Source organism: Rhinopithecus roxellana, chromosome 10 (genome assembly GCF_007565055.1).
Source record: "Rhinopithecus roxellana isolate Shanxi Qingling chromosome 10, ASM756505v1, whole genome shotgun sequence".
Classification (NCBI taxonomy): domain Eukaryota; kingdom Metazoa; phylum Chordata; class Mammalia; order Primates; family Cercopithecidae; genus Rhinopithecus; species Rhinopithecus roxellana.
In genome coordinates this window covers 2,376,851-2,401,877 of record NC_044558.1, presented here as the reverse complement: position 1 = coordinate 2,401,877, position 25,027 = coordinate 2,376,851, and the positions used below count along the sequence as shown (strand labels likewise).

At 54.6% G+C, this 25,027-nt stretch overlaps 3 protein-coding genes across 9 annotated transcripts; 2 read left to right on the top strand and 1 right to left on the bottom strand.

Moving 5' to 3' along the window:
- The first annotated feature begins 312 nt into the window (after positions 1 to 312).
- On the top strand, positions 313 to 12,517 carry P3H3 (prolyl 3-hydroxylase 3). 2 transcript variants are annotated; one of them, XM_010385970.2, is made up of 15 exons: positions 313 to 872; positions 1,792 to 1,944; positions 2,286 to 2,487; positions 2,576 to 2,707; positions 3,153 to 3,289; positions 3,758 to 3,847; positions 5,931 to 5,983; positions 6,081 to 6,148; positions 6,264 to 6,388; positions 9,328 to 9,429; positions 9,766 to 9,916; positions 10,074 to 10,191; positions 10,296 to 10,371; positions 11,671 to 11,811; positions 11,967 to 12,517. In XM_010385970.2, exons 1-15 carry the CDS (start codon positions 375 to 377, stop codon positions 12,129 to 12,131), a joined length of 2,211 nt encoding a protein of 736 aa, XP_010384272.2. In that variant the 5' UTR covers positions 313 to 374; the 3' UTR covers positions 12,132 to 12,517. The 2 variants fall into 2 exon arrangements, with proteins under 2 accessions (XP_010384272.2, XP_030795711.1); XM_030939851.1 differs by lacking the exon at positions 9,328 to 9,429.
- Positions 12,518 to 12,599: 82 nt separating this feature from the next.
- Positions 12,600 to 20,311, top strand: GNB3 (G protein subunit beta 3). The gene is made up of 11 exons (XM_010385907.2): positions 12,600 to 13,076; positions 13,528 to 13,687; positions 13,911 to 13,997; positions 14,241 to 14,279; positions 15,930 to 16,036; positions 16,134 to 16,197; positions 16,322 to 16,484; positions 16,591 to 16,657; positions 16,741 to 16,942; positions 18,537 to 18,753; positions 19,711 to 20,311. The coding sequence occupies exons 3-11, from the start codon at positions 13,941 to 13,943 to the stop codon at positions 19,815 to 19,817; spliced, it is 1,023 nt and encodes a 340-aa protein (XP_010384209.1). The 5' UTR covers positions 12,600 to 13,076; positions 13,528 to 13,687; positions 13,911 to 13,940; the 3' UTR covers positions 19,818 to 20,311.
- Positions 20,312 to 21,733: 1,422 nt separating this feature from the next.
- Positions 21,734 to 24,882, bottom strand: CDCA3 (cell division cycle associated 3). 6 transcript variants are annotated; one of them, XM_030939853.1, is made up of 6 exons: positions 24,189 to 24,826; positions 23,800 to 23,976; positions 23,434 to 23,563; positions 22,482 to 22,775; positions 22,224 to 22,345; positions 21,734 to 22,116 (listed from the first exon to the last, which is right to left on the bottom strand). In XM_030939853.1, the coding sequence occupies exons 2-6, from the start codon at positions 23,917 to 23,919 to the stop codon at positions 21,961 to 21,963; spliced, it is 822 nt and encodes a 273-aa protein (XP_030795713.1). In that variant the 5' UTR covers positions 23,920 to 23,976; positions 24,189 to 24,826; the 3' UTR covers positions 21,734 to 21,960. The 6 variants fall into 6 exon arrangements, with proteins under 6 accessions (XP_030795713.1, XP_030795715.1, XP_030795714.1 ...); XM_030939855.1 differs by having other exon boundaries at positions 23,800 to 23,909; positions 24,189 to 24,273; XM_030939854.1 differs by having other exon boundaries at positions 22,482 to 22,700; positions 24,189 to 24,253.
- Between the last annotated feature and the right edge of the window lie 145 nt (positions 24,883 to 25,027).

Genomic DNA, 25,027 nt, shown 5'->3' with positions numbered 1-25,027 from the left:
AGAAGCGTGTGTGTGCAGGGAACACTGCCCCAGTAGTTACCTTCAGACCTCAGGGGCTGAAGTCACCGCTGGTCTTCCATGGATGCCCAGGCCTGCTCCAGTTCCCGCCTTTTGCCCTCCTCCTCCCAGTTTCTCCCTCTCGTTCCACACTAGACCAGCTTTCTCCACTCAGCATTCTTCTTTCTCCATCTTTCACCTGGCCCTCTCCCACCATCGGGTCTCAGCCCCATCTCTCTCTCTCGGCCTCCCTCATTCCTTCTCCCTCTCTCCGCCTCTCCACCTCTCCTTCCTTCCCCTCCCTCCCCCTTCCCCCCTTTCCTCTCCCTCCCTCTCGGCTCCCGCATTTCCCCTCGGCGGCCTGCGGCTCCGACATCATGCTCCGGCTCCTCCGGCCGCTGCTGTTACTGCTGCTGCTGCCTCCCCCGGGGTCCCCTGAGCCCCCCGGCCTGGCCCAGCTGTCCCCGGGAGCGCCCCCGCAGGCCCCCGACTTGCTCTACGCGGACGGGCTGCGCGCCTACGCGGCCGGGGCTTGGGCGCCGGCCGTGGCGCTGCTGCGGGAGGCGCTGCGGAGCCAGGCGGCGCTGGGCCGGGTGCGGCTGGATTGCGGGGCGAGCTGCGCGGCCGAGCCGGGCGCCGCGCTCCCCGCCGTGCTTCTCGGGGCCCCGGAGCCCGACTCCGGGCCGGGACCCACGCAGGGGTCCTGGGAGCGACAGCTCCTCCGTGCAGCGCTCCGCCGCGCAGACTGCCTGACCCAGTGCGCAGCACGGAGGCTGGGCCCCGGGGGCGCGGCGCGGCTTCGCGTGGGGAGCACGATCCGGGACGCCTTCCGCCGTCGGGAGCCCTACAACTACCTGCAGAGGGCCTATTACCAGGTGGGGAGCGGGCCGGGCAGCTCCGAGGGTCCCAGCCCTCACCACGACGCTGTCCTACTTTACGATGCCCAGTAGTAGGCGGAATGCTGTTGCCTGGACCCCGGACGGGGCTGGGGGGCGTACTGCGGGCCTCTGCTTTGGAGCTGGCTAAGCGACCGCGAGGACCTGTTGAGATCGCAGAAGAGCAGCCGAGGGGGAAGTGCGAGCAGAGTGGGAATGGGGCGGGGAGGTCGTGAGGCGGGACGGGAGCAGATTGAAGATGGAGGGACAGGGCCGCCTCTTCCTAGGAATGAAGCGGAGGCGGTGGGAGCGAAATCGGCTGTCGGACGGGAAGTGTGCGTGGGTGTGTGTGTGTCGGGGGTGGTGGTGAGTGTGAATCTTCGCTTGGGGCAGGAGGTAGCTTCGGAAAGGAAGGAGCAGACGGAGGCAAGGTTGGAGGCCTCCGAGGCCAGACCTCTGCGGGCGGGGAGGGGACAGCAAGCCGCAGCCGCGGGTACCGCAGCAGTTGCCTACGTGGCTGGGGAAGCGGGGCGCCGGTTGCACTCACCTCAGCTCAGGGTCCTAGAGACTGCGGGTTTTGCTGGTCGCTGAGGTCTCCCCCACTTTCCCACCTCACTTAAGCCCATCACTTCCACCTGGTCTCCCAAATTGAGGTCCTGAAGTCCTGAGGCCCATGTCCCACTCAACTCCGACGTCTTTAGACCCCCTTTCCTTCGGTGTCAGCCTTCTGAGAGTCCCAACGTTCTGGCTTCTAGGGGGTCTGCAATTTGGGCGGTGGGCGGTTCTTATTGGCCAGTCTTCCATGAGGCTCTTGGGCACCCAGAGTGTGTGTCTGGGGTAGGGTGGGGAGGCCGACCAGGGAGCAGAGGTGTGACCTCCATCCCAGGGCTCTGATGCCCTCCTCCCTCCGCCTCCTCAGTTGAAGAAGCTGGATCTGGCAGCCGCGGCAGCACACACCTTCTTTGTAGCAAACCCCACGCACCTGCAGATGCGAGAGGACATGGCTAAGTACAGACGAATGTCGGGAGTTCAGCCCCAGAGCTTCCGGGACCTGGAGACGCCCCCACACTGGGTGAGACCCCCAACATCACCCCTGTCTTGCCCCCAGCCTTTTCCTGGCTGGATACACAGTCCTCACTAAACTGCTGCATTGTGCTGCTTGAGCATGCGGAGATGGAGTAATGATCCTCAGTGACCCTGGTGGGGAGTCCTTCTCTAGGACTTCATTTCCCTTCTGGATGATCACTGAAATCTGATGTTCCAACATTATGATTCTGAGGCCCACCCTTATTCTTCTCCATGGTGAAGAGGGACATGGAGTCCTTGCCCCAAATGAGACCAACACCACACTCCTCTCTACCTCCCAGTTTGACAACCCCCTGGATCACAGGTGACTGCTCCCTTCTCCAACAGGCAGCCTATGACACCAGCCTGGAGCTACTGGAGCGCCAGGAGGCAGGACTGGCACTGCCCAGGCTAGAGGAGGCCCTGCAGGGGAGCCTGGCCCAGATGGAGAGCTGCCGTGCTGACTGCCAGGGGCCTGAGGAGCAGGAGGGGGCTGAAGAAGAGGAGGATGGGGCTGGGAGCCAGGGGGGCCTCTATGAGGCCATTGCAAGTAAGGGGCTGGGAGTGTGTGTGGGGGGTGGGTCGGTGCCCAGGGAGGGGCATGAACAAGCTGAATGGCTCATGGGTCTCCTCTGCAGGACACTGGATTCAGGTCCTGCAGTGCCGGCAACGCTGTGTAGGGGAAACAGCCACACGCCCTGGTCGCAGCTTCCCTGTGCCAGACTTCCTTCCCAGCCAGCTGAGGCGGCTATATGAGGCCCATGCTCAGGGTCAGTTTGGGAAGGGTGGAAACGCAGAGTGAAGATTTGCCTCTGCTGCTATCCTGAGCTCCATCTCTCTATCCCTCCCATCTGTCTCTGGATTTGTAGTTTCACTGTCAGGGCTCCATGGGAACCATCACTTCACAAGGACTCTAATTTGCTCTGCTTTGGCGCCTGTGACAAGCTCAGGAGATGGGCTTCCTTCTGCCTTGCTGCTTCTCACCTTCCTTTATTTTCCTCCCTCTTACTCTTCTTTGAAATCTCCAGCTAAGGTATGTGTGCACCAGCGTTTGAAAGAACTGGCAGTTGAACTTGTCTGCCAGTGGGAGGGGGGCTCTTGGCGTTGGCCCGCTGGCCTCTGGAGACCACCTTCTCCAGCACTGCCTCTGCCCCAAGGATCAATGTGCTCTAAGTCTTTATCCCCTGACCCCTGACCTTGTCACTCCCTCTCCAGTGGGCAATCTGTCCCAGGCTATAGAAAATGTCCTGAGTGTCCTGCTCTTCTACCCGGACGATGAGCCTGCCAAGAGGGCTCTGAACCAGTTCCAGGCCCAGCTGGGAGAGCCGAGACCTGGCCTTGGACCCAGAGAGGTAACCCCCTCTCCGCACTTACCTGGGAGGTAGCCCCAAATCAAACAAATAGACGTGAGAAGTAACCTAGACCCCCACCCCATGCTGACCTCTTAGCCAAGCATTCTGGTCACCCAGAGGACTCCAAGTCCAGCATCTGACTTCCATTCCCACTCCCTGCTCCCCACGGCAGCCTGGAGTTCCGATTCCAGCCCTCAGTCCTATCTCTCTTGCCTTTACCTCACTCCTGCCTGCCACCAGCCCCCGAGCTCATGCACACACCCCCACACTCACACACACTCCCACCCCCTACACCCATTCCAGTTTGAGCCCAGACGCTCTGAAGCTGCTGAGGGGGAACGTTGAACGGAGGAACCGGGGGGCATGGTGCCAGGTTCAGGGAGCATGGAGCACCCAGGCAGTGCCCTAGAGCCTGGGTTTCCCTGCCCCTCTTCAGCCCCCCTTCACTGCTCATCATCTCACCCTCAGGACATCCAACACTTCATCCTCCGATCCCTGGGGGAGAAGAGGCAGCTCTACTATGCCATGGAGCACCTGGGGACCAGCTTCAAGGATCCTGTGAGTCATTCTGCTTCTGTCCCATCCCACCCCTCCGCACTCCCAGGAGAAATGGCATTTTGGTTTGCAACAGAGCTTTCCACTTTTCCACCATGAGGCTTGGAGAAGAGTCTGCCATCCCAGTTTTACAGGGACAGAGACAGTGTGTCTATAGTTAGGGCAGCTTTAGGATCACACAGGCCTAAGTGTCAGTCCTCCTCTGCCCCAAACATCTCTGAACTTCAACTTGCCTCTGCCTCAACTTCCTTACCTGTAAGTTGGAATAATCACATCTATTTCACAGGGTTGTCACAGGGTTGTTGAAACCACATCATTTAATAACAATATAGAAAGCTCTGTTACTGCTGCTTTTATTTCTCTTCTTGTAGTTATGAGAGGAAACTGCGGGGCAGAGGTTATCTGTGGCTAGGACTGGGGCATAAAGCAGGCGTTCTCAGCCTCCCTGGCACTACTGATATTTTGGATCTGACATTTTGGATAATGCTTTTTTACGGCAGACGGCAGGGCCTGTCCTATGCCTTGGAGGGTATTCAGCAGCTTCCCTGGTCTCTACCCAGTAGAGATCAATAGCACATTGACAGCCCCTGAGTCATGACAATCAATGGTGTTTCCAGACTTTGCTTAATTGACCCCTGGGGGGCAGAAGTATCCTGCTTGAGAACCACTGGTTAAAAGGCGGAGCTTGCAGTGAGCTGAGATCCGGCCACTGCACTCCAGCCTGGGCGACAGAGCGAGACTCCGCCTGAAAAAAAAAAAAAAAAAAAAAGTGAGAACTCTGAAGCTAGTTTTTTCATTTTAATTTTAATTTTTTTTTTTTTTTTTTTTGAGACGGAGTCTCGCTCTGTCGCCCAGGCTGGAGTGCAGTGGCCGGATCTCAGCTCACTGCAAGCTCCGCCTCCCGGGTTCACGCCATTCTCCTGCCTCAGCCTCCCAAGCAGCTGGGACTACAGGTGCCCGCCACCTCGCCCGGCTAATTTTTTGTATTTTTTAGTAGAGACGGGGTTTCACTGGGTTAGCCAGGATGGTCTCGATCTCCTGACCTCGTGATCTGCCCGCCTCGGCCTCCCAAAGTGCTGGGATTACAGGCTTGAGCCACCGCGCCCGGCCTTAATTTTAATTTTAATTTTTGGAGACAGAGTCTCGCTCTGTCACCCAGGCTGGAGGGCAGTGGTGCGATCTTGGCTCACTGCAAGCTCCACCTCCCAGGTTCAAGTGATTCTTCTGCCTCAGCCTCCCGAGTAGCTGGGATTACAGGTGCCCACCACCTTCCCTGGCTAATTTTTGTATTTTTAGTAGAGACGGGGTTTCACCATGTTGGCCAGGCTAGTCTTGAATTCCTGACTTCAGGTGATCCACCTGCCTCAGCCCCCCAAAGTACTGGGATTACAGGCGTGAGCCACTGCACCTGGCCTGAGGCTAGTTTAAAACCTGACTCTGCTTTGGGAGGCCTCGGTCAGGAATTCAAGATCAGCCTGGCCAACATAGTGAAACTCTGTCTCTACTGAAAATACAAAAAATTAGCCAGGCGTGGTGGCGGGTGCCTATGATCCCAGCTTCTTGGGAGACTGAGGCAGGAGAATCACTTGAACCCGGGAGGCAAGAGGTTGCAGTGAGCTGAGATCGCACCATAGCACTCCAGCCTGGGCGACAGTGTGAGACTGTGTCTCAAAAAAAAAAAAAAAAAAAAAACCCAAACAACTAACTCTGTCACTTCTAGCTGTGTGATCTTGAGCATGTTACTTTACTTCTCCATGTTTCAGGGCTCTCAATTACAAAATGAGCACTTTCATATTGTCTGTTTCATGAGACTATTGTGAACTTTAAAGGAGAAATTCAATTTCCATAAGTGAACCTCTTAGAATAGCCCCCAGCCGATAGATAGTAAGTGCTATGCGAGTTATAGTTGTACTTGTTACAGAGTTTGGTCCACTGCCCAGGGCTCCTGACATTGATTCCCAGGCTCTTCCTACCTCCGTCTCCCTCTCAGGAAACAGGAGGATCTTAACGAGATATTTCAGCTCTAATGTAAGGGATTCCAGGGTCTGATCTTGGTGGGTGATGATGCTTTTCTGGACTGTCACAGGACCCCTGGACCCCTGCAGCTCTCATCCCTGAGGCACTTAGAGAACAGCTCAGGTAGGAGATGCCCTGTGGTGGGAGGCGCTCGGCCTGAGCTGGGAGGCTGGGTCTGGACTGTCCTGTGCACCCACTGAGCACATCTCTCACCCCTGAGAGAGGATCAAGAGAAGAGGTCTTGGGACCATGAGCCCCCGAAGCCAAAGCCCTTGACCTACTGGAAGGGTGAGTTCCTGGGAGGGAGGAGACAGGAGCCTGGAGGGTCTGGGAGCTGCCAGCTACTGCTCTGCCTGCCCTTAGGGGTTGCTCAGCCACCTCTGCTCTGTCTTTTCCCTGGCAGATGTCCTTCTCCTGGAGGGTGTGACCTTGACCCAGGATTCTAGGCAGCTGAATGGGTCAGAGCGGGCAGTGTTGGATGGGCTGCTCACCCCAGCCGAGTGTGGGGTGCTGCTGCAGCTGGCTAAGGTAGGAAGACCTGCAAGTTCATCAGCTCGTTCAAGAGCCTTGGGTACAACTGCCTGTTCCCTTGCTCTTGGCCTGCCCCTCCTCATTCTGCCTGTCCTGATTATCCAACCGGGACTGTGCTTACCACTGCCTCTCAGCTGCGGATAAGTTCCTTCTTGTCTTAATTTAGCTGACACAGGTGGATGTTCTTTACAAATTTTACAAATTTTGCTAGAAATTGATAGGAAGAACAAAACAAAAACCACAAAGGCATAAAAATGGATGAGTGTGCAGGTAAGGATTGCTTGGTTAGCCAAGAGTTTAGTTATTGGCTCAACTGATGGCTCAGCAGACACCGAGGCCTTTCATTAATCCTTCTAGTTTGGGCTGAATGACTCGTACTCACCAGGTTAAGGCTACCATTTATGAAGCTTCAACCCTTATCTCAGGTTAGTGCTCATCAGTGACATACTCATTGAGTAGCTGCTGTACCCCAGAAACTGCTAGGTTCTAGGGAGAGGAAGATGATTATAGACTCTGCCCTTTGGGAGCTCCGGTGTAGAGGTGGAAACAGACAAGGAAATACATAATAGAAGCAGGTGGTAAGTCTGGTAAAAGACATATGTACTTGGGCTGGGTGCGGTGGCTCATGCCTGTAATCCCAGCACTTTGGGAGGCTGAGGCGGGTGGATCACCTGAGGCCAGGAGTTTAAGACCAGCCTGACCAACACGGAGAAACCCCGTCTCTACTAAAAATACAAAAAAATTAGCCAGGCGTAGTGGCACATGCCTGTAATCCCAGCTACTTGGGAGGCTGAGGCAGGAGAAGCGCTTGAACCTGGGAGGTGGAGGTTGTGGTGAGCTGATATTGTGCCATTGCACTCCAGCCTGGGCAACAAGAGCGAAACTCTGTCTCAAAAGAAAAAAAAAAAAAAACGTACTCATCCAAATGGAAGTGCTGGAATGCACAGTTATAGAAGGCTTCCTGGAGAGGTGGTGTTTGAGCTCAGTCTTAAGGATGAGCTAACCAGGTGATGGGGGGTGGAATCAGTCTAAGAGGGATAAGAGCAAGGTGCATTCTGGGAACTGCAGTCAAGCACAGGGGTGAGAGCAGGGCCAGCTCCAATAGTCATTACCTGTGTGATCTTGGGCAATTTATTTTACTATCTCTGAGCCTAGTTTGCTCATCTATAAAATGGGGATAATAATAGTGTTTTTGTCACAGTGTTGTGAGGATTAAATGAGTTAGCACACGGTAAAGCTCTTAGAACATAGAATCATCACTGGCTGGGTGTGGTGGCTCATGCCTGTAATCCCAGCACTTTGGGAGGTCAAGGCAGGTGGATCACTTGAGGTCAGGTGTTCAAGACCAACCTGGCCAGCATGGTGAAACCCGGTCTCTACTAAAAATACAAAAAAATTAGTGGGCATGGTGACAGGTGCCTGTAATCCCAACTACTGGGGAGGCTGAGGCAGGAGAATCGCTTGAACCCAGGAGGCAGGGGTTGCAGTGAGCCGAGATCCCACCATTGCACTCCAGCCTGGTCAACAAGAGCAAAACTCCATCTCGAAAAATAAATTTTTTAAAAAAATTTATTAATTAATGTAAAAAGAACGTAGAATCATCAGGGTGTATGTTACCAAGAGGCAGTATGGGGGAAGAGGGAGAGAGCCCAGACATGAAGGCCCAGGGACAGTGAGGGTCTTCTGTGGCCTCCCAAGGAGTTTGGACTTTATCTGTGTATCGTAGACAGCTATTGAAGGATTTTAGGAGTGGTTGACTTTTGCATTCCTGTAGAACCTCCAAGTGCAGAGTCTGGAGTAACCTGTAGAAGTGGTAGATCCCTCTAGTGGCAGTGTGTAGAATGCAGCAGGAGAAAAGACCGGGAAAACGGAGTAATTGACGAGTGCCACTGTTGGTTGGCAAGGTGGCTCACACCTGTAATCCCAGCACTTCAGGAGGCTGAGGCGGGTGGATGGCTTGAGCTCCGGAGTTCCAGACCAGCCTGAGCATTGTGGTAAAACCCCGTCTCTACAAAAAATACAAAAATTAGCTGGGCCTATGCGCCTATATTCTCCCACCTACTTGGGAGGCTGAGGTGGGAGGATCTCTGGAGCCTGGGAGGTGGAGATTGCAGTGAGCTATGATCGCGTCATTGCACCCCAGCCTGGGCGATAGAGCAAGACCCAGTCTCAAAAGCAAAAACCAAAAAACCCAGGTTAGATGGCTTGGGTGACTCGGTGTCTCTCAGAAGTGAGATTTGTATGCAGGGGTAACTAGATAGTGGTGCTTAAACAGATTCAAAAAGCGGACAAAAAAATGGGTGTCAGAAAAGGGAATGATTCCAGTGTAGACATCCAAATATTAGGAGACCTCCAGGTAGTGAGACTGGTCGCATAGGTGGCTGGGTAATTGTGACTCAGTATCAAGGAGTGGGGGAGCCACGGAGTCCACAGTTTCTCCGAGAGAATGTCAGGTGGGAAGAGGTCAGAGAGGGATAGCCCGCTGATGCTGTCTCCCTACCGCCAGTCAGCTTCCTGCCAGGACCTGGCCTAACTGTGGAACTTCCTGTTAGGGTCCTGTTTCCAGAGAGACTCCTCTATTCTTGGCTCATCAGGGATTAATGATCAAGCCCTTCCTGCCTAGTTCCCAGCTCTGCCCCACTTTCCCAGCTGTCCCTACCCTCTCAGAGGCCCCCTTACTGAAAGCTCTCCCGAGTTGTGTCCACAGTCCCCTTGGTAAGCGGGATTCCAGCCTGTACCAGAGAGGGACAGTCAGGCAGCCATGGCGGGGGGCACTCTCTGGGAAGGAGCAGCAGCTCAGGAAGAGGAGCCGCAACAGAACTGTGGGAGCATCTAGCTTCTTCTGGAGAGCGGGAGGGCCGGAGGGAGGGTCTTGCAGCCCTGCAGACAGTGAGGGGCTGGGGGAGTGACACCACAGTAAACTCCTCCCTATTTAGGATGCAGCTGGGGCTGGAGCCAGGTCTGGCTATCGTGGTCGCCGCTCCCCTCACACCCCCCATGAACGCTTCGAGGGGCTCACAGTGCTTAAGGCTGCACAGGTGAGCACAGGAGGCACCCGGGTCCGTCTCATGCCCAGACCTGGAGGAGAGGCTGTGCAGAAAGCCAGGCCCCAGGGCCTGGGCTTTTGTGAAGGAGCTTTCTCGGGACCGAGTCTACCTGATAGGACCCAGCATGGAGTAAAGGGATGTTCTGAGAGCTGGGGGCGGGGTTGTTCTTGGAAAGATAGAAGGAGCAGTTTGGGCTGATGGACAGAGCTGGATGCTGAGAGACTCCAAACCTACGGGTGGAGAGCAGCAGAGATGGGCAGGAGCTAGGGCTGAGACCACCTTCCCATTGCCGTCCTCCGTTTCTGTGCTGCCTTTCGCTGCCTGCAGCTGGCCCGGGCTGGGACAGTGGGCAGTCAGGGTGCTAAGCTGCTTCTGGAGGTGAGCGAGCGGGTGCGGACCTTGACCCAGGCCTACTTCTCCCCGGAACGGCCCCTGCATCTGTCCTTCACCCACCTGGTGTGCCGCAGCGCCATAGAAGGTATGACAGGGACCCCCACTGCTCTTCTCCAAGCTCAGGCCCTGCCCACAGGACACTGCCCCCAAGACCCCCAGGGTGGATGTGCACAGCATGAGCCCACAGGGTAGCAGATGGGCACAGGGGCACAGAGGTACCCCCAGACCCCTTTGTGTCCTAGGAGAGCAAGAGCAGCGCATGGACCTGAGTCACCCAGTGCATGCAGACAACTGCGTCCTGGACCCCGACACAGGAGAGTGCTGGCGGGAGCCCCCAGCCTACACCTATCGGGACTACAGGTGGGCAGCCCCTCTAGGGGTCAGGCAGGTGGACAAAGGTCATCCCACTGCCGGCCTGGGCCTGGGTTGGGGTCTCACTGCCTCTTGCCTTTTTCCCTCTGCAGTGGACTCCTCTACCTCAACGATGACTTCCAGGGCGGGGACCTATTCTTCACGGAGCCCAACGCCCTCACTGTCACGGTGCGTGGAGTGGGGGGTATGACGGTGTGACAGAGGGCCCAGCTGCGGGGTCAGGATTCAAAACAGAAGGTTCCAGAGGCAAATGCAGGGAAATGGCCAGTGCTTTTAACCCTTTCACTTCCCTGCCTCCCCAGCCCTCCTGCTGCTTCCTCGGTAGCTAGGTCTGCAGGTGGGCCCACCAACCCTGCCATCAGTATTGGTCCCACCTCCTAAAGAAGGGTGAATGAAGCACAGCTTGCAGGTGCCTCCAGGACTCCATGGCCCTATTCTAGGGATTTGGGGAACTTGAAATAGTCCTTCCTCTTTGCAGTGAGATGAGCACAGTGGCTGGTGCACAGATACCAGGGCCACCTTGACTGGGGCTCACATTCTTAGCCTTTGTGAGGTTTAGTTTCCTAAATTGAGGTGATAATAATAGTACCTATTTTTCTTTTCTTTTCTTTTTTTTTTTTTTTGACGGAGTCTCGCTCTGTCACCCAGGCTGGAACGCAGTGGCGCAATCTCGGCTCACTGCAAGCTCTGCCTCCTGGGCTCACGCCGTTCTCCTGTCTCAGCCTCCCAAGTAACTGGGACTACAGGTGTCTGCCACCTTGCCTGGCTAATTTTTTGTATTTTTAGCAGAGATGGGGTTTCACTGTGTTAGCCAGGATGGTTTCGATCTCCTGACCTCGTGATCCACCCGCCTCGGCCTCCCAAAGTGCTGGGATTACAGGCATCAGCCACCGTGCCTGGGCAATAGTACCTATTTTAAAGGGTCGTTGTAGGAAGTAATTTAGGTAATGTACCTAAAAGAATGAGGCAGTGCCTGGTAATAATAAGCAATTAATGAATGTTAAGTGGGAAATTTCTAGACGCCAGGGGCTAGGATTGGGTAGGAGGAGAGGGACAGTGATTTTTCATCTGGGTGTGGGGTGTGAAAATGGCTCCAATATCCATATCCCCTTCTACGTAGAGTCTGGTACTGCATGCCCACCCCCAGATTGCTTCACACCCTGGGTTCAAAGGGCTGAGTGGGAAAAATCAGGGTACCGGGGGGGCAGGAACCAACAAGAGACCCTCCGTGGAGACCCCTTTTTCCTTTGGTTCCCAACTCCTCTTGCCTTAATCTGGCATTTTTGCTCTGCAAGTTGAAGCTGATTTCTCATTTGCCCCAAGCTAGTCCCTGAATTAAGGAGCGGGAAGTGATAGCGAGAGGGCTGACCCTCTCTGTGCCCCTGTCCCCATCCTGCTCTAGGGAGTGAGGGCCAAGTTCTCTGAGAGAGCCGGTCCCTGGAGCTGAACCTGCCCTCATCCCCCCAGGCTCGGGTGCGTCCTCGCTGTGGACGCCTTGTAGCCTTCAGCTCCGGTGGGGAGAATCCCCATGGGGTGTGGGCCGTGACTCGGGGACGGCGCTGTGCCCTGGCGCTGTGGCACACATGGGCACCTGAGCACAGGGAGCAGGTAAGGAGTGGGGTAGGAAGGGATGTGGTTCTCCTGGTGCGTGAAGGGTGGGCAGGCACCACTGAGAAGGCTCACAGTCGGTGAGGGGCAGGGGCTGAGCTGGCCCAGGGAAGGTGGGTGCAGGGAACTGGCCACATTCTCCTCCCCAACCCCAGGAGTGGATAGAAGCCAAAGAACTGCTGCAGGAGTCAGAGGAGGAGGAGGAAGAGGAAGAGGAAGAAATGCTCAGCAAACACACTTCCCCAGAGCCCCCTAGCCGCAGGCATCAGAGGGTCCAAGACAAGGCTGGAAAGGCACCTCGGGTTCGGGAGGAGCTGTGAGTGGCTGAGCCAGCTCCTTGAGGATGGGGCCACCTGACTTGTGCAAGGCCATCTTGATGCCAGGACCCACAGAAAGCCCCTGCGTGACATCAGGAGCAGAACAGCAAGCTCTCTGTCCCTGCACCCCCACCATCTTGGGGACCCACAAGGGCCTGGACTCAGAGGACAATGCACAGGGTAGCCTGGAGCTCACCAGGGCTGGGGAGCCAGGACTGGGCCCAGCTGCTGGACCTGCAGCCCCGGACAGATGGGGAACACTGTGCCTCCCTGAACGGAAATGGCAGGGGAGGAGGCTGATGCTTTAAATGAAGAGGATGGTGGGGTTGGGGGGTATAACCCTGCTGCTCTCTCCCAGTCTGTGCAATAAAGGTCATGAAGATCCCTCAGCCAGGGGCCAGTCGAGTGTATCACAGGTTCTGTGATGGCTGGAGGTGGGGGTGGCTCTGGCTGGCCTGGGAGGAGACAGGTGTCTTTGGGCCTCCCAGAGGCGGGGCCCCTGAAGCCTGTGATTTGTCAGGGAAATCTCAGCCACCTGCTCCCCTCATGCAAATGACCCAAGCCCCTGGCAGCTGCTCCTTAGGCCTCCAAGTCTAAGCCCTGTCTTCCCTCTCTGAGCTTTTGCTGAGACTTAGGGCCGCCTGCTTTCTCTCTGACTCCTGCTTTCACAGCTGCAAGAGGGCAAGGAGGGGGCTAGACCCCAGCCTGGGAGCAGGGTGCGGGGCTTCCCTTGCCCACCCACAACAGGAGCAGACCTGTCCATCATTCTCTGTGGGTCCCCTGTACCTTTCTCCCCCCACAGGATCAGACCCAGAGGCAGCTGGTTGGGGTTTGTTGACAAGAAGGATTATCCAGATCAGTCCTTTCTAATCTCAGCTCCTGCCTGCACCCTCCCATACTCACCAAACCCTCTTCCCCACCACCCTGAGCTAAGGAGCACAGTTTGAGGTACTGACAACAGGGCCATCTATCACCCTTATATCCCGCCTTCTGGCCTGGTTGCTAAGTGGCCCTGACTGCCGAGATCATCACCACGGATGGGGTCCGGACCGGAGAGGGGACACTGGAGCTATAGTTGCTTCTGCTCCTTTGCACCCCTCCCAAACCCCAACCCTTAATCTACTCACAGCTTTGCTCTAATCCCATGGAGCCTGATGCTCTTATCTCTGCCTGCAGAGACTGACCAGGGAAGCACCCTTCACCCCCTCCCCTCTCAGGGCTTGTGGTGGGGGCTGCTCCTCTCTACAGCCCCACACTCCTGCCCCCACCCCTCCTCCAGGCTGGGCCCAAGTCTCTCTGGAAGCCACACACCTCCCTCCCTCCCTGTCCTCTTCCCCCCACCCCTGCCAGCTGATTTCATTTGCCTGACGTTGTGGTTGGCTCTACCCTTCCCTGTCAGGCCCCCGCAACCCCCCACCGGTCGGGGCTAGGCCAGGCCAGCTCCTCTGGCAGCAGAGCCTGGGCAGGTGACGGGCAGGCGCAAGCATCGCAGCTGAGGGAGTAAGGAGGCTCCCAGGAACCGGAGCTGGAAACCTGGCCGAGGTCCAGCCAGAGCCCAAGTAAGAGGGAGCTGGCCTGGGCTCTGCTCTCCTGGGCTGGGGTGCAGGCAGGGCTCAGGCAGGCTGGGGCTGGATGCAAAGGACCCCAAACTTGGAGAGCCTGGCTGGGGAGGGGGTGCAGCCACCCAGTCATTGCCCTGTGTCTTAGAGTCTGGTGTGGGCATGAAGGGCAGAAGCACAGCCTGGTGGGGGTTCCTCAACACGGACCCCATGTTCCTGGCAGGAGCCAGAGCTACCCCTCGACCTGTCAGCCATGGGGGAGATGGAGCAACTGCGTCAGGAAGCGGAGCAGCTCAAGAAGCAGATTGCAGTAACTCCAGAGCCCTCCCACTGGGGCCCCAGAAAACAGCTGGGGACATGAGGGAGTGTGGCTCAGGGGGAGGGGACTGGGTTTGCTCCTGAGTGACTAGAAGTGACCAGGGACTTTCTAAACTTGGCTTGCATATTTGAGACCCCCCACGCCCTAGTGCCCCAAGCCCAACCTGCCTTGAAGGCCCATGCACCCGCCACCCCCACCTTGCCCTTGCTCCCCTGATGTCTGCTTTCCCTGCAGGATGCCAGGAAAGCCTGTGCTGACGTTACTCTGGCAGAGGTAAGACCCCCTGTCCCCGCTGAAGGCAGGGCACTGGGGGAGGGGAAGGGAGCTCCCTGAGCCGCAATAGCCCGTTTGCTCCGAGCATTAGTACAGCGTGTCCTTGGAGGGAGGAAACTCATTAATTAATTCATTCAGCCAACATTTAGTGGGACCTGCTCTGAGCCAGGCACCATATTGGATGGGAAAGATGCAGACACGGTTCCTATTCTTGTCCATAGAACAAGAGTCACCACAGCCGCCTCCCAGGGCCTTGAAGATGAAGAGGCGATAGTACTTTGTAAATGATAAAGCCCTTGTAGACTCTAATTGCTGGTTTTCTATACTGTATTTTATCAATTCTAAGATGCACATTTCTTCACATTTTGACATCTCTGAAATCAAGATGCATTCAACAATGGATCATCGTTTCAATTAGAATTGGCAGCATCTTTTCTTCTTAGTGATGCATCTTAGATTGGATTAAATATGTTAACAGTGAAGACTTTTTTTTTTTTTTTTTTTGAGACGGAGTCTCGCTCTGTCGCCCAGGCTGGAGTGCAGTGGCCGGATCTCAGCTCACTGCAAGCTCCGCCTCCCGGGTTCCCGCCATTCTCCTGCCTCAGCCTCCCGAGTAGCTGGGACTACAGGCGCCGCCACCTCGCCCGGCTAGTTTTTTTGTATTTTTTAGTAGAGACGGGGTTTCGCCGTGTTCGCCAGGATGGTCTCGATCTCCTGACCTCGTGATCCACCCGTCTCGGCCTCCCAAAGTGCTGGGATTACAGGCTTGAGCCACCGCGCCCGGCCGACAGTGAAGACTTTTTATGAGCCAGATACTGGGTTAAGCTGCATAAATACCTAATTTCATTTAATTTTCATGATGTCTCTGTAAGGTAGGTGCTGTGATAAGCCTCATTTTACACCTTGAGTAAACAGACTCAGGGAGGTGAAGTAACTTGCCCAAGATAACAAAGCAGGCCGGGCGCAGTGGTTCATGCCTGTAATCCCAGCACTTTGGGAGACTGACATGGAAGGATCGCTTACGCTCAGGAGTTTGAGACCAGCCTGGGCAACATAGTGAGATCTCATCTTAATATAAAAAATATTGTTTTTAATTTTTCTAAAAAAAGGTAGTAAAGCAAGTGATGGCGAATCAAGTCTGTTCACTGTGGACCCCCAGCCTAAGTCTAAAATCTGGTTAGAGCTCAAGGGGCATAGTACCACAAATTTCAGGAGGTGCAGTTCAGGGTAACGGTGATGCCCCAGGCACCCAGTTAAAAAGCTAGCCCTGCTGCAGTGGTGGGTGAGAGCAGGCTCCTCTCAGCTTGGAAGAGCCAACCGTGTGCATATCTTCCCAAATCTCTTTCCAATGACCTCACATGGGCAGCTTGAAATTGGTCAACGTGCAAGTATTCATATCATGGAAATCACCTTCCCACCTTCCTCACCAACACTGGAGAGGTGCTTGTTAAACACTTAGCAGCACACCCCTGGCCATGCATGCATCTCTTTCCCACATCAGTCTAAGACACTCCAGGGCAGAGACTTATTTCTCTAAGGCTGGGGGCCTGACCTGGAGCCTGGCACAGAGCAGGAACTCATATAGATCAGTGACAGACATCCGGGCATGTAACCTGCTCACCCCGATATTCAATGCCCCTCTCTCTGCAGCTGGTGTCTGGCCTAGAGGTAGCGGGACGAGTCCAGATGCGGACGCGGCGGACGTTAAGGGGGCACCTGGCCAAGATCTATGCCATGCACTGGGCCACTGACTCCAAGTGAGGCTTTGGGGGGAACGCAGAATGGGAGGGCGAGAGTGGGAGTGAGGAAGGCGGGAAGGAGAGGCTTGCGTGATATGGGATGCCCTCTCCCCAGGCTGCTGGTAAGTGCCTCGCAAGATGGGAAGCTGATCGTGTGGGACAGCTACACCACCAACAAGGTACCAGCCCTGCCTCCCCGAGCCTCCACCACCGCATCCTTCCTGGGGCGCTATGCCTAACCTCCTCTGCCCAGCTGGGAGCTTGGCTCTGGTGCCATCTCTGCTCAAACCACCCTCCCTGCAGGTGCACGCCATCCCACTGCGCTCCTCCTGGGTGATGACCTGTGCCTATGCCCCATCAGGGAACTTTGTGGCATGTGGAGGGCTGGACAACATGTGTTCCATCTACAACCTCAAATCCCGTGAGGGCAATGTCAAGGTCAGCCGGGAGCTTTCTGCTCACACAGGTGAGGGAGAGACCTTCTTCTCCGCTCCTGAGGGGTTCAGGAAATCCTGGGTTTCCCGTGGGCTGTGGCTGTGCAGCCAGGGCACTGTTCTTCTAACCACCTCCAGGTTATCTCTCCTGCTGCCGCTTCCTGGATGACAACAATATTGTGACCAGCTCGGGGGACACCACGTGGTGAGGCTGAACGTTGTTGGTGCTGGGGCTTGGGAGTGGGCCTGGCCTGGCCTTTCTCTAACAGTCTCCCTCCCTTTTGGCAGTGCCTTGTGGGACATTGAGACTGGGCAGCAGAAGACTGTATTTGTGGGACACACGGGTGACTGCATGAGCCTGGCTGTGTCTCCTGACTTCAATCTCTTCATTTCGGGGGCCTGTGATGCCAGCGCCAAGCTCTGGGATGTGCGAGAGGGGACCTGCCGTCAGACTTTCACTGGCCACGAGTCGGACATCAACGCCATCTGTGTGAGTGCACCCCCCGCCCCCGCTTGACTCCAACTCCTTCCCCTACACTCCCCACAACACATACAACACACATCCTCTGCCCCTCCCGTAGCTTCCCTAGCCCTTTCTTTCTTTCTTTTTTTTTTTTTTGAGACAGAGTCTCACTCTGTCGCCCAGGCTGGAGTGCAGTGGCGCAATCTCGACTCACTGCAACCTCTGCCTCCTGGATTGGAGCCATTGTGCTGCCTCAGCCTCCTGAGTAGCTGGGATTATACGTGTGCGCCACCATGCCTGGCTAATTTTTGTATTTTTAGTAGAGATGGGGTTTTGCCATGTTGGCCAGGCTGGTCTTGAACTCTTGACCTGAGGCGATCTTCCCACCTCAGCTTCCCAGAGTGCAGTGCTGGGATTACAGGTGTGAGCCACCGTGCCCAGCCTTCCCTAGCCCTTTCTTTCTTTCTTTTTTTGGGGACAGAGTCTCACACTGTTGCCCAGTCTGGATGCAGTGGTGCGATCATGGCTCAATGCAGCCTCAACCTCCAAGGTTCAAGCAATCCTCCCACCACAGCCTCCTGAGTAGCTGGGACTACAGGTGCATGCGACCACGCTTGGCTAATGTTTTGATTTTTTTGTAGAGATGGGTTCCCACTGTTGCCCAGGCTGAGCTGGAACTTTTGAGCTCAAGCGATCCTCCTTCCTCGGTCTCCCAAAACATTGGGATTACAGGCATGAGCCACCACGCCCAGTCCATTTTGTCACGTTTGCTTTATCATTTTCTCTCTGTAGAGAAATAGCCATAGATACACACACACATATACACTTAGATGTAGATACACATTTTCTTTCTGGGTCTTTTGAAAGTAGTTTGCAGACATCATGTTTCTTTACCCCTTAAGTACTTCCTAAAACAAAGCTCTTCTGTAACATAATCACAGAGTGATTCTTAAAATCAGGAAATTTAACATTGACACAATACTATAGTCTACAGTCTATATTCAAATTTCACCAGCTGCCTCAAAAATGTCCATAATAGCTATAGTTTTTTTCTGTCCAGGATCCAATCCGGAAACATGCATTACATTTCCTTGCCATATCTTTTTCGTCACCACCTTTAAACTGGAACTGTTTTCCCACCTTTAATTGTCTTTTATGTCATTGACATTTTTGAAGAATACAAACCAGTTTTCTATAGACTCTCCCTCCGTTTGAGTTTATCTGACATTTCCTTGCAATGAGATTCAGGCCTTGCATTTGTACTTGACCCTGTTCTTGCATACCCTGATCCAGCCCACTTGTGTAGTCTGAGTTTGGGACAACTTCCGGCTGCCCTTCTAGCCAGGTCACTGCAGGCAAGCCTGGGTGCTCTTGCCTGCGACATGGAAATGATGCCTGCCTGCAGCGCTGTATAGTGCAGAGCGGGCGAGGGGCATAGGGAAGTCACTGGCACGTGGTACGTGTTGGCAGGGCTGCTTCTCATCCCAAACCAAGGAAGGGACAGGCAAGGAGGCTGAGAGCAGCGGCTTGCCCTGGAACTGTCAGGTGGGAGCCAGAGGGCGGGAGAGGCTGTGGGCTGCCCAGGTCTGATCCCTGACCCACTTGCCACCCATGCCCTCAGTTCTTCCCCAATGGAGAGGCCATCTGTACGGGCTCGGATGATGCTTCCTGCCGCTTGTTTGACCTGCGGGCAGACCAGGAGCTGATCTGCTTCTCCCATGAGAGCATCATCTGCGGCATCACGTCCGTGGCCTTCTCCCTCAGTGGCCGCCTGCTATTCGCTGGCTACGACGACTTCAACTGCAATGTCTGGGACTCCATGAAGTCCGAGCGTGTGGGTAAGGGCCAGCCCTGGCTGCGGCTTCCTCAGCTGGAAGGACCCTCTCCAGCCCGCCCTCCTCATTCTGTACCCCCCATAGGCTCCCATTCCGGACTCTCTTACTGCTATCCTGGGTGACTCCACTCCTGGAATCCAGTACCCCTTGACTCCCAACTAGGACTGTCTTCCCTCAGTGTTGCTCTAAGCAACCTCTCTCCACTGCCCAATGCCATGGCTGCTCCCTGCCCTAGGAGATCTGTGGGCCATGACTGTCCAGTCAGTTCTGGGTTCCTGGCATTTCAGGGGCACCCACTGAGAGGCAAGACAGCCTCAGGGAAATACGGAATCAAGGCAGAATCAAGGAGATCTGGAGTGGCCCGAGGGCCCGGACTCCTGCCTAGGGCTCGTCTAAGACTAGCCTGAAGTTGGTCAGACAGGATGGCTTCTTCTCTATCAAGAGGCCAGGTGCTGATGAAAATAACACTGGCCAGGGGCAGAATCCAAATCCTAATTCTGTTGCTCACTCTGAGTGACCTTGCACAAGTCACTCCTCCGTGGGCCTCAGTTTCTTCATCTGGAAACAAAGAAATCAGATGAACGGTTGCCTTCTGCTTTCCAGCACCTGTCACGGTGCCTCGGGTTTTTTCATAGTACACAGATGCTTCCAGCTTTTCTCTGTCTGATCCCAGCCCTCCCCCAACCAAAGCTCTTGAGAAAGAACCCCCGCCCTACGGCTAATCCTCTTTCAGTCTCTCAGCCTTCTTCAGGGGTTGAGCCTAGCCTACCCAGTCTAGGTTCCCTGCATGCATGTGCTCAGGGATGCATGCACAAACACACGTACACACACCCACACGTGCACACACGCACGCATGCACACATACCCCCACACACACACACATGCACACACTTGCACACATGCACACACTGCTTTCCAAATCAGCTTGGAGACAGGCTGACTCCTTTCCCTCTTGCTCAGGCATCCTCTCTGGCCACGACAACAGGGTCAGCTGCCTGGGAGTCACAGCTGATGGGATGGCTGTGGCCACAGGTTCCTGGGACAGCTTCCTCAAAATCTGGAACTGAGGAGGCTAGAGAAAGGGAAGCGGAAGGCAATGAAGACACTCAGCGGCCCCTCCCCGACCCCATCTCATTCAGGTGTTCTCTTCTATATTCCAGGTGCCATTCCCACTAAGTTTTCTCCTTTGAGGGCAGTGGGGAGCATGGGGACTCTGCCTTTGGGAGGAAGCATCAGGGACACAGGGGCAAAGAACTGCCCCATCTCCTCCCATGGCCTTCCCTCCCCACGGTCCTCACAGCCTCTCCCTTAATGAGCAAGGACAACCAGCCCCTCCCCAGCCCTTTGCAGGCCCAGCAGACTTCAGTCTGAGGCCCCAGGCCCTAGGATTCCTCCCCCGGAGCCACGACCTTTGTCCAGACCTGGGTGGTATAGGCGTTTGGCCCTGTGACTATGGCTCTGGCACCACTAGAGTCCTGGTCCTCTTCTTATTTATGCTTTCTCCTTTTTCTACCTTTTTTTCTCTCCTAAGACAACTGCAATAAAGTGTAGCACCCTGGTACATCTGTGATGTTTGCCTTCCACTCCCTTCTGTTCCAAAAAGACCCAGGTCCCATTTAAGGGCAGTAATGTGTTACAGGTGCTATGATAAAGGCTAGGTACTGGACAGCTTGTGGGCTCATGGGAGGAGGCCTGAGATGGGTCGGGGGAGAAGGTATTCAGCAGGTGGCTGGGGGACTGTGTGTGCAGCACTTTGCTATGGCCTGCCTGTGGTGCCCATGTGTTTGTACGGGAGGGTTAAATTGAGAAGGAATCAGATTATAAAAGGTCTTGAATGCCAAGCCAGAGAGTCCAGACGTTTTCCTAAGGGCAATGGGAAGCCATTCAGGAGTTCTGAGCAGAGTAGTAACACGGTCAGTTATGCTTCTCAGAAAGATTGCTCCAGATCTTTCGGAAAGAAGCAGTGTAAAGAGGAAAGACTGGCACTAGGGAAACAAGATAGGAGGCAGGTGGCAAGAAATGCAAGAGCGACAGGACAGAGGGGTTAGGGAGAGGGATTAGGAAGAGATTAAAGACGTGGAATCAGCTGGAACAGTGGCTCATGCCTTTAATCCCAGAGCCTTGGAAGGCTGGCAGGAGGATCTCCTGAGGCCTGGAATTTGAGACCAGCCTGAGCACCATAGTGTGACCCTGTATCTACAAAAAAAATAAAAATTACCTGGGCAGGCTGGGCATGGTGGCTCATGCCTGTCATCCCAGCACTTCAGGAGGCTGAGGCAGGCAGATCACTTGAGCCTAGGAGCTTGAAACCAGCCTGGGCAATACGGCAAGACCTCATCTCTATAAAAAAATACAAAAATTAGCCAGGCCTGGTGGCTCATGTCTGTTATCCCAGCTACTCGAGAGACTGAGACAGGAGGATCGCTTGAGCTCAGGAGGTTGAGGCTGCAGTGAGCTGTGATTGTGCCACTGCACTCCAGCCTGGGTGACAGAGCAAGACCCTGCCTCTAAAAAAACAAGCAAACAAACAAAATGTGGAATCACCAGGATTTAGTGACCACATGCTAGGATATAGGATATTGGGAGGGAAGGATTTGAGATAATGGCCAAGGTTTGAGTTTGGTGGCTGGGTAGGTAATGCTGTCATTCACAAGGATAGGGAAGAGGGAATGAGGACTAGCTTTTGGGGGAAGATCATGAATTCAGTTTTAGACAAACTGACTTTGAAGTACTTATAGGGCAGCTGGATAAAGGTCAGGGTTAGAGAGAGAGAGGCCTGGAAGTTACCAGAATATAGGGAAGTGATAGCTAAAGCCCTAGGAGTAAACACCTAGGAAGAGCAGGAGGAAAGGGCCAAGGACGGAGCCGTGGGGACACCATGGTTTAAGGGAGATGTGCAAAGGGAGCTCAGAGCATCAGTAGGCTCAGGCCAGGGAACACAAGGTCTCTAGGCTGCCATTCTACACACAGAAAACTCGGTGCCAGGGTTACATATACCTTTTTAAAGTAACATTTAAAATCACTTCCTTTAATATAAAAGAAACACACAAGACACAAAGAAAGCCCAATAAAGCTCTGAGTGCCAGTTTGGTAGTTGAGGAGGAGTCTTAAGAAAACAAGCCTTTCCTCAGTATCCCTGGGAAAGAAGGGGTGAGAGGACACAGATGCCACCAGGCCCTGGGTGACTGCATTGCTGGGGCCATGCAAGGCCTAGCCCTCCACCAAGAGAAAGTGCTGATTTTCCTTGTCATGGTCCTGGCCTTGCTCCCATGTTCGTCCTCCAGTTTTCAGAGGTCGTCCAGTTCCAAGAATGGCTCCTTCCTTTAGTTCACTAACATTTTCACTTAAGGGTGAAGGCCGCTTACCCTGAAAACGGCAGTATATGAGTTGGGGGGTTGCTGTTCAGGAGAGGGAAGATCTGGGTAAAAGGGTCTCCCACCCTCTACGTTGGATATCCTAGTAACAGCTTTCACCTTCTCTTCCTTTACCTGTCGTAGTGTCAGGGTGCCAGGGGAGTTGTCATCCTGCAGGATGGTGAGGGGGGATCTCCCTAGTACCTTGCTGCTGTTTGGTTTCCATCTATTGCGCATAGAACCTGGGGTGGGTAAGGAGTTAAAGCAAGGACCTAAAACTAGGACTCACAGTTTATTCCTCCCACACTCACCCAGGGACCTTATCCCCAAACATTATCCTAGCTTATCTTCCCTACATCTTGCCTTTAAATTCTGTACCTGAAGATCTGGGAGTCTCGGGGTCCCTTGAGGGCTTGTCGGAGCTCTGGCTGGCCACAGGGCTTTCTGTGGGCTGTCTTGCTTCCTCCTTGGAAAACACCTGTTTGGAGGGGAACTCAGTCTGGTTCCAAGGTGGCATCTGTTCCTCAGCAGATAACGGGGTACCCAGAGGCAAGTCCAATTCAGAAGATAAAGGTGCCTCCGGGGGCAGAACAGGCTCTGGGGGAAGATTTGATTTAGAGTCTTCAGTTTCAAATACTTCACTCAGCTGTTTCACCAGTGGGCTTGGGGGGTCTAGAGGAAGAAAGTGAAGTGAACAGTGACCTTCTGATACGCAACATTCAGCAAGGAGCAAAAGATACAGGAACCTTAGGACTCATGCCCAGGTGGGTGAGCAAGTGGGAAGAGAGAAATCAAGGAAATCAAGGTGAAAGGGAGCAATTTTTCTTTTCTCTTTTCTTTTCTTTTGAGATGGGGCTTGCTCTGTCCCCCAGGCTGGAGTGCAGCGGCATGATCACAGTTCACTGCAGCCTTGACCTCGTGGGCTCAAGAAATCCTTCCACCTCAGCCTCCTGAGTAGCTGGGATCACAGGCCCATGCCACCTTGCTTGTGTGTGTGTGTGTGTGTGTGTGTGTGTGTGTGTGGGTGGGTGTGGGTGTGTGCGCGCGCGCGCGCGTATTTTTTGTAGAGATGGGGTTTTGCCATGTTGCCTAGGCTGGTCTTGAACTCCTGGGCTCAAGCGATCTGACCACCCTGGCCTTCCAAAGTGCTGGGATTACAGGCATAAGCCACCGCACCCAGGCTGGAACAAAACATTGAGATAAGAGTGAGATGGGTCCGAAGCAGGAGGATGGAGGACCCTTTAAAGATCCCTGAGAGAATGGCTTCATGGACCCTACCCAAGAATAATAGATGACAGTTTCATCAGCATTCCCTGGGCCCAACACTTACCTCCACTGCTGGTCTTCATAGGTGTCCGAGCAATACCAAGAGTAGGAGAGCGGGGATCTGAGTCCTGGGCATGTTTAAGACCCTCCAGTTGCTCCCCTGCTGGTAGGCCTGGCTGTGGAGAGCTCTCCACCTGTCAAGACCATAGGCTAGAACAAGTCTGGGCCCTGACTCTTCTCTCCTCTCCTCCCCATATTTCAGGAAGGAATTACCAAGACCCTCAGATATCCAGTCTACCCCACACAGATTGAGAATGCAGAAAATAAGGCCAGGATAAGGGTGGGCACATGAGGGCTCTCTCAAAATCAGGTTAGGAAGAGGCCCAAGAATTCAGACATTCTCTGCCTTTCCCACTCTGGCCCAGAGTACCTGGATGGGAGTGCGCAGGATGCCAGCACTAGGTGAACGGGGGTCCGCCACTCGAGCCAGATGCTTGTTGTGCGGCGGAGGCCGCGCTGGTGTGACCGGGACGCTCTTGGCTGAGCCCATCTCAACCAGGAGTTGCAGGGTGGGGGCAAGGGCCAGCCCGGGAAGAGGAAGGAATGCCTGTGAGAAGTGACTGAGGTCTCAGCCCTTATCCCGTCCACGTCGGACCCTCAACCCTAAACCACCCTATCTTCCCAGTTTCCAGTGAAGAAACTTCCTGGAGGGGGACCAGAGGCCTCTGCGGAGTTAATGACTGCTGCAGCTGACAAAATGGCTCATTCTGGGCCTGCCGAGCCCGCTAACTTGTTTATTAAATTATTCAAATCACTTACCGGGCTCCAATTCCCCCTCTGGGTGCACAACAGCTCGTGGCTCAACTCCCGAAGTTACCAGTTTCAAACTTCCCGCCACGCCCCCTGCCCTGACCCTATTGGCTGAGCCGGCGTAGATCCATAGGCCCTCCACGTAAGACCCGCCTCGAGCCAAAGGAAGCTGTTGGTCTGGGAGAACGTCTATCATGGTGACTGTAGGGGGTCAATGGACTGATGCTAGGCTTGCCCAGAGGTGACGCCTCCTTGATAAGGGTACTTCTGTTCAGTATCGGCCTGCGAGCCGTCCGTGGTAGACTGAGGAGTGCCAGTCTTCGCTTTCGAGACGTCTAGTCTCAAGAACGAATTATTTTATTAAACAAAATAGAATTATGAGTGATTACGCTATTATGCGCACATCCAGCTGGAGTCGTGGTTTTCCTGAGGCGAGCGATAGTAGCCTTATTGGTTGACAGCTTTATCAATCACTCGACACCACCCCCTCAAGCTCCGCCTCACTGGATACCCCCTTTTCAAATACCAAGACAACTGCCCCTCGACTTTCGGACGGGACAGGTCCCCAGGAAACTTTCTGGAAGTGAGAGACTTAAAACAACCGTCAGTTCCTGCTCTTCAGTAGAAGGCACGCAAAGCGACCCTAAACGTCCCGGAGCCGGAGCAGCTGCAACTTCGGAGCCCACCCAGCTGCTCTACGTGCGCTCCCGCCCTGGAGGAGTGGGATTGGTTCTTTCAACCATCAATTGCCTTAGGAGCGCCTCTCATTGGCGTCGGTCAAGCGCGGGGCAAGGGCGGAGCACCGGCAGGCAGGCTGTGTCCAACTGCCATTCTCGCGCGTCGTCCCC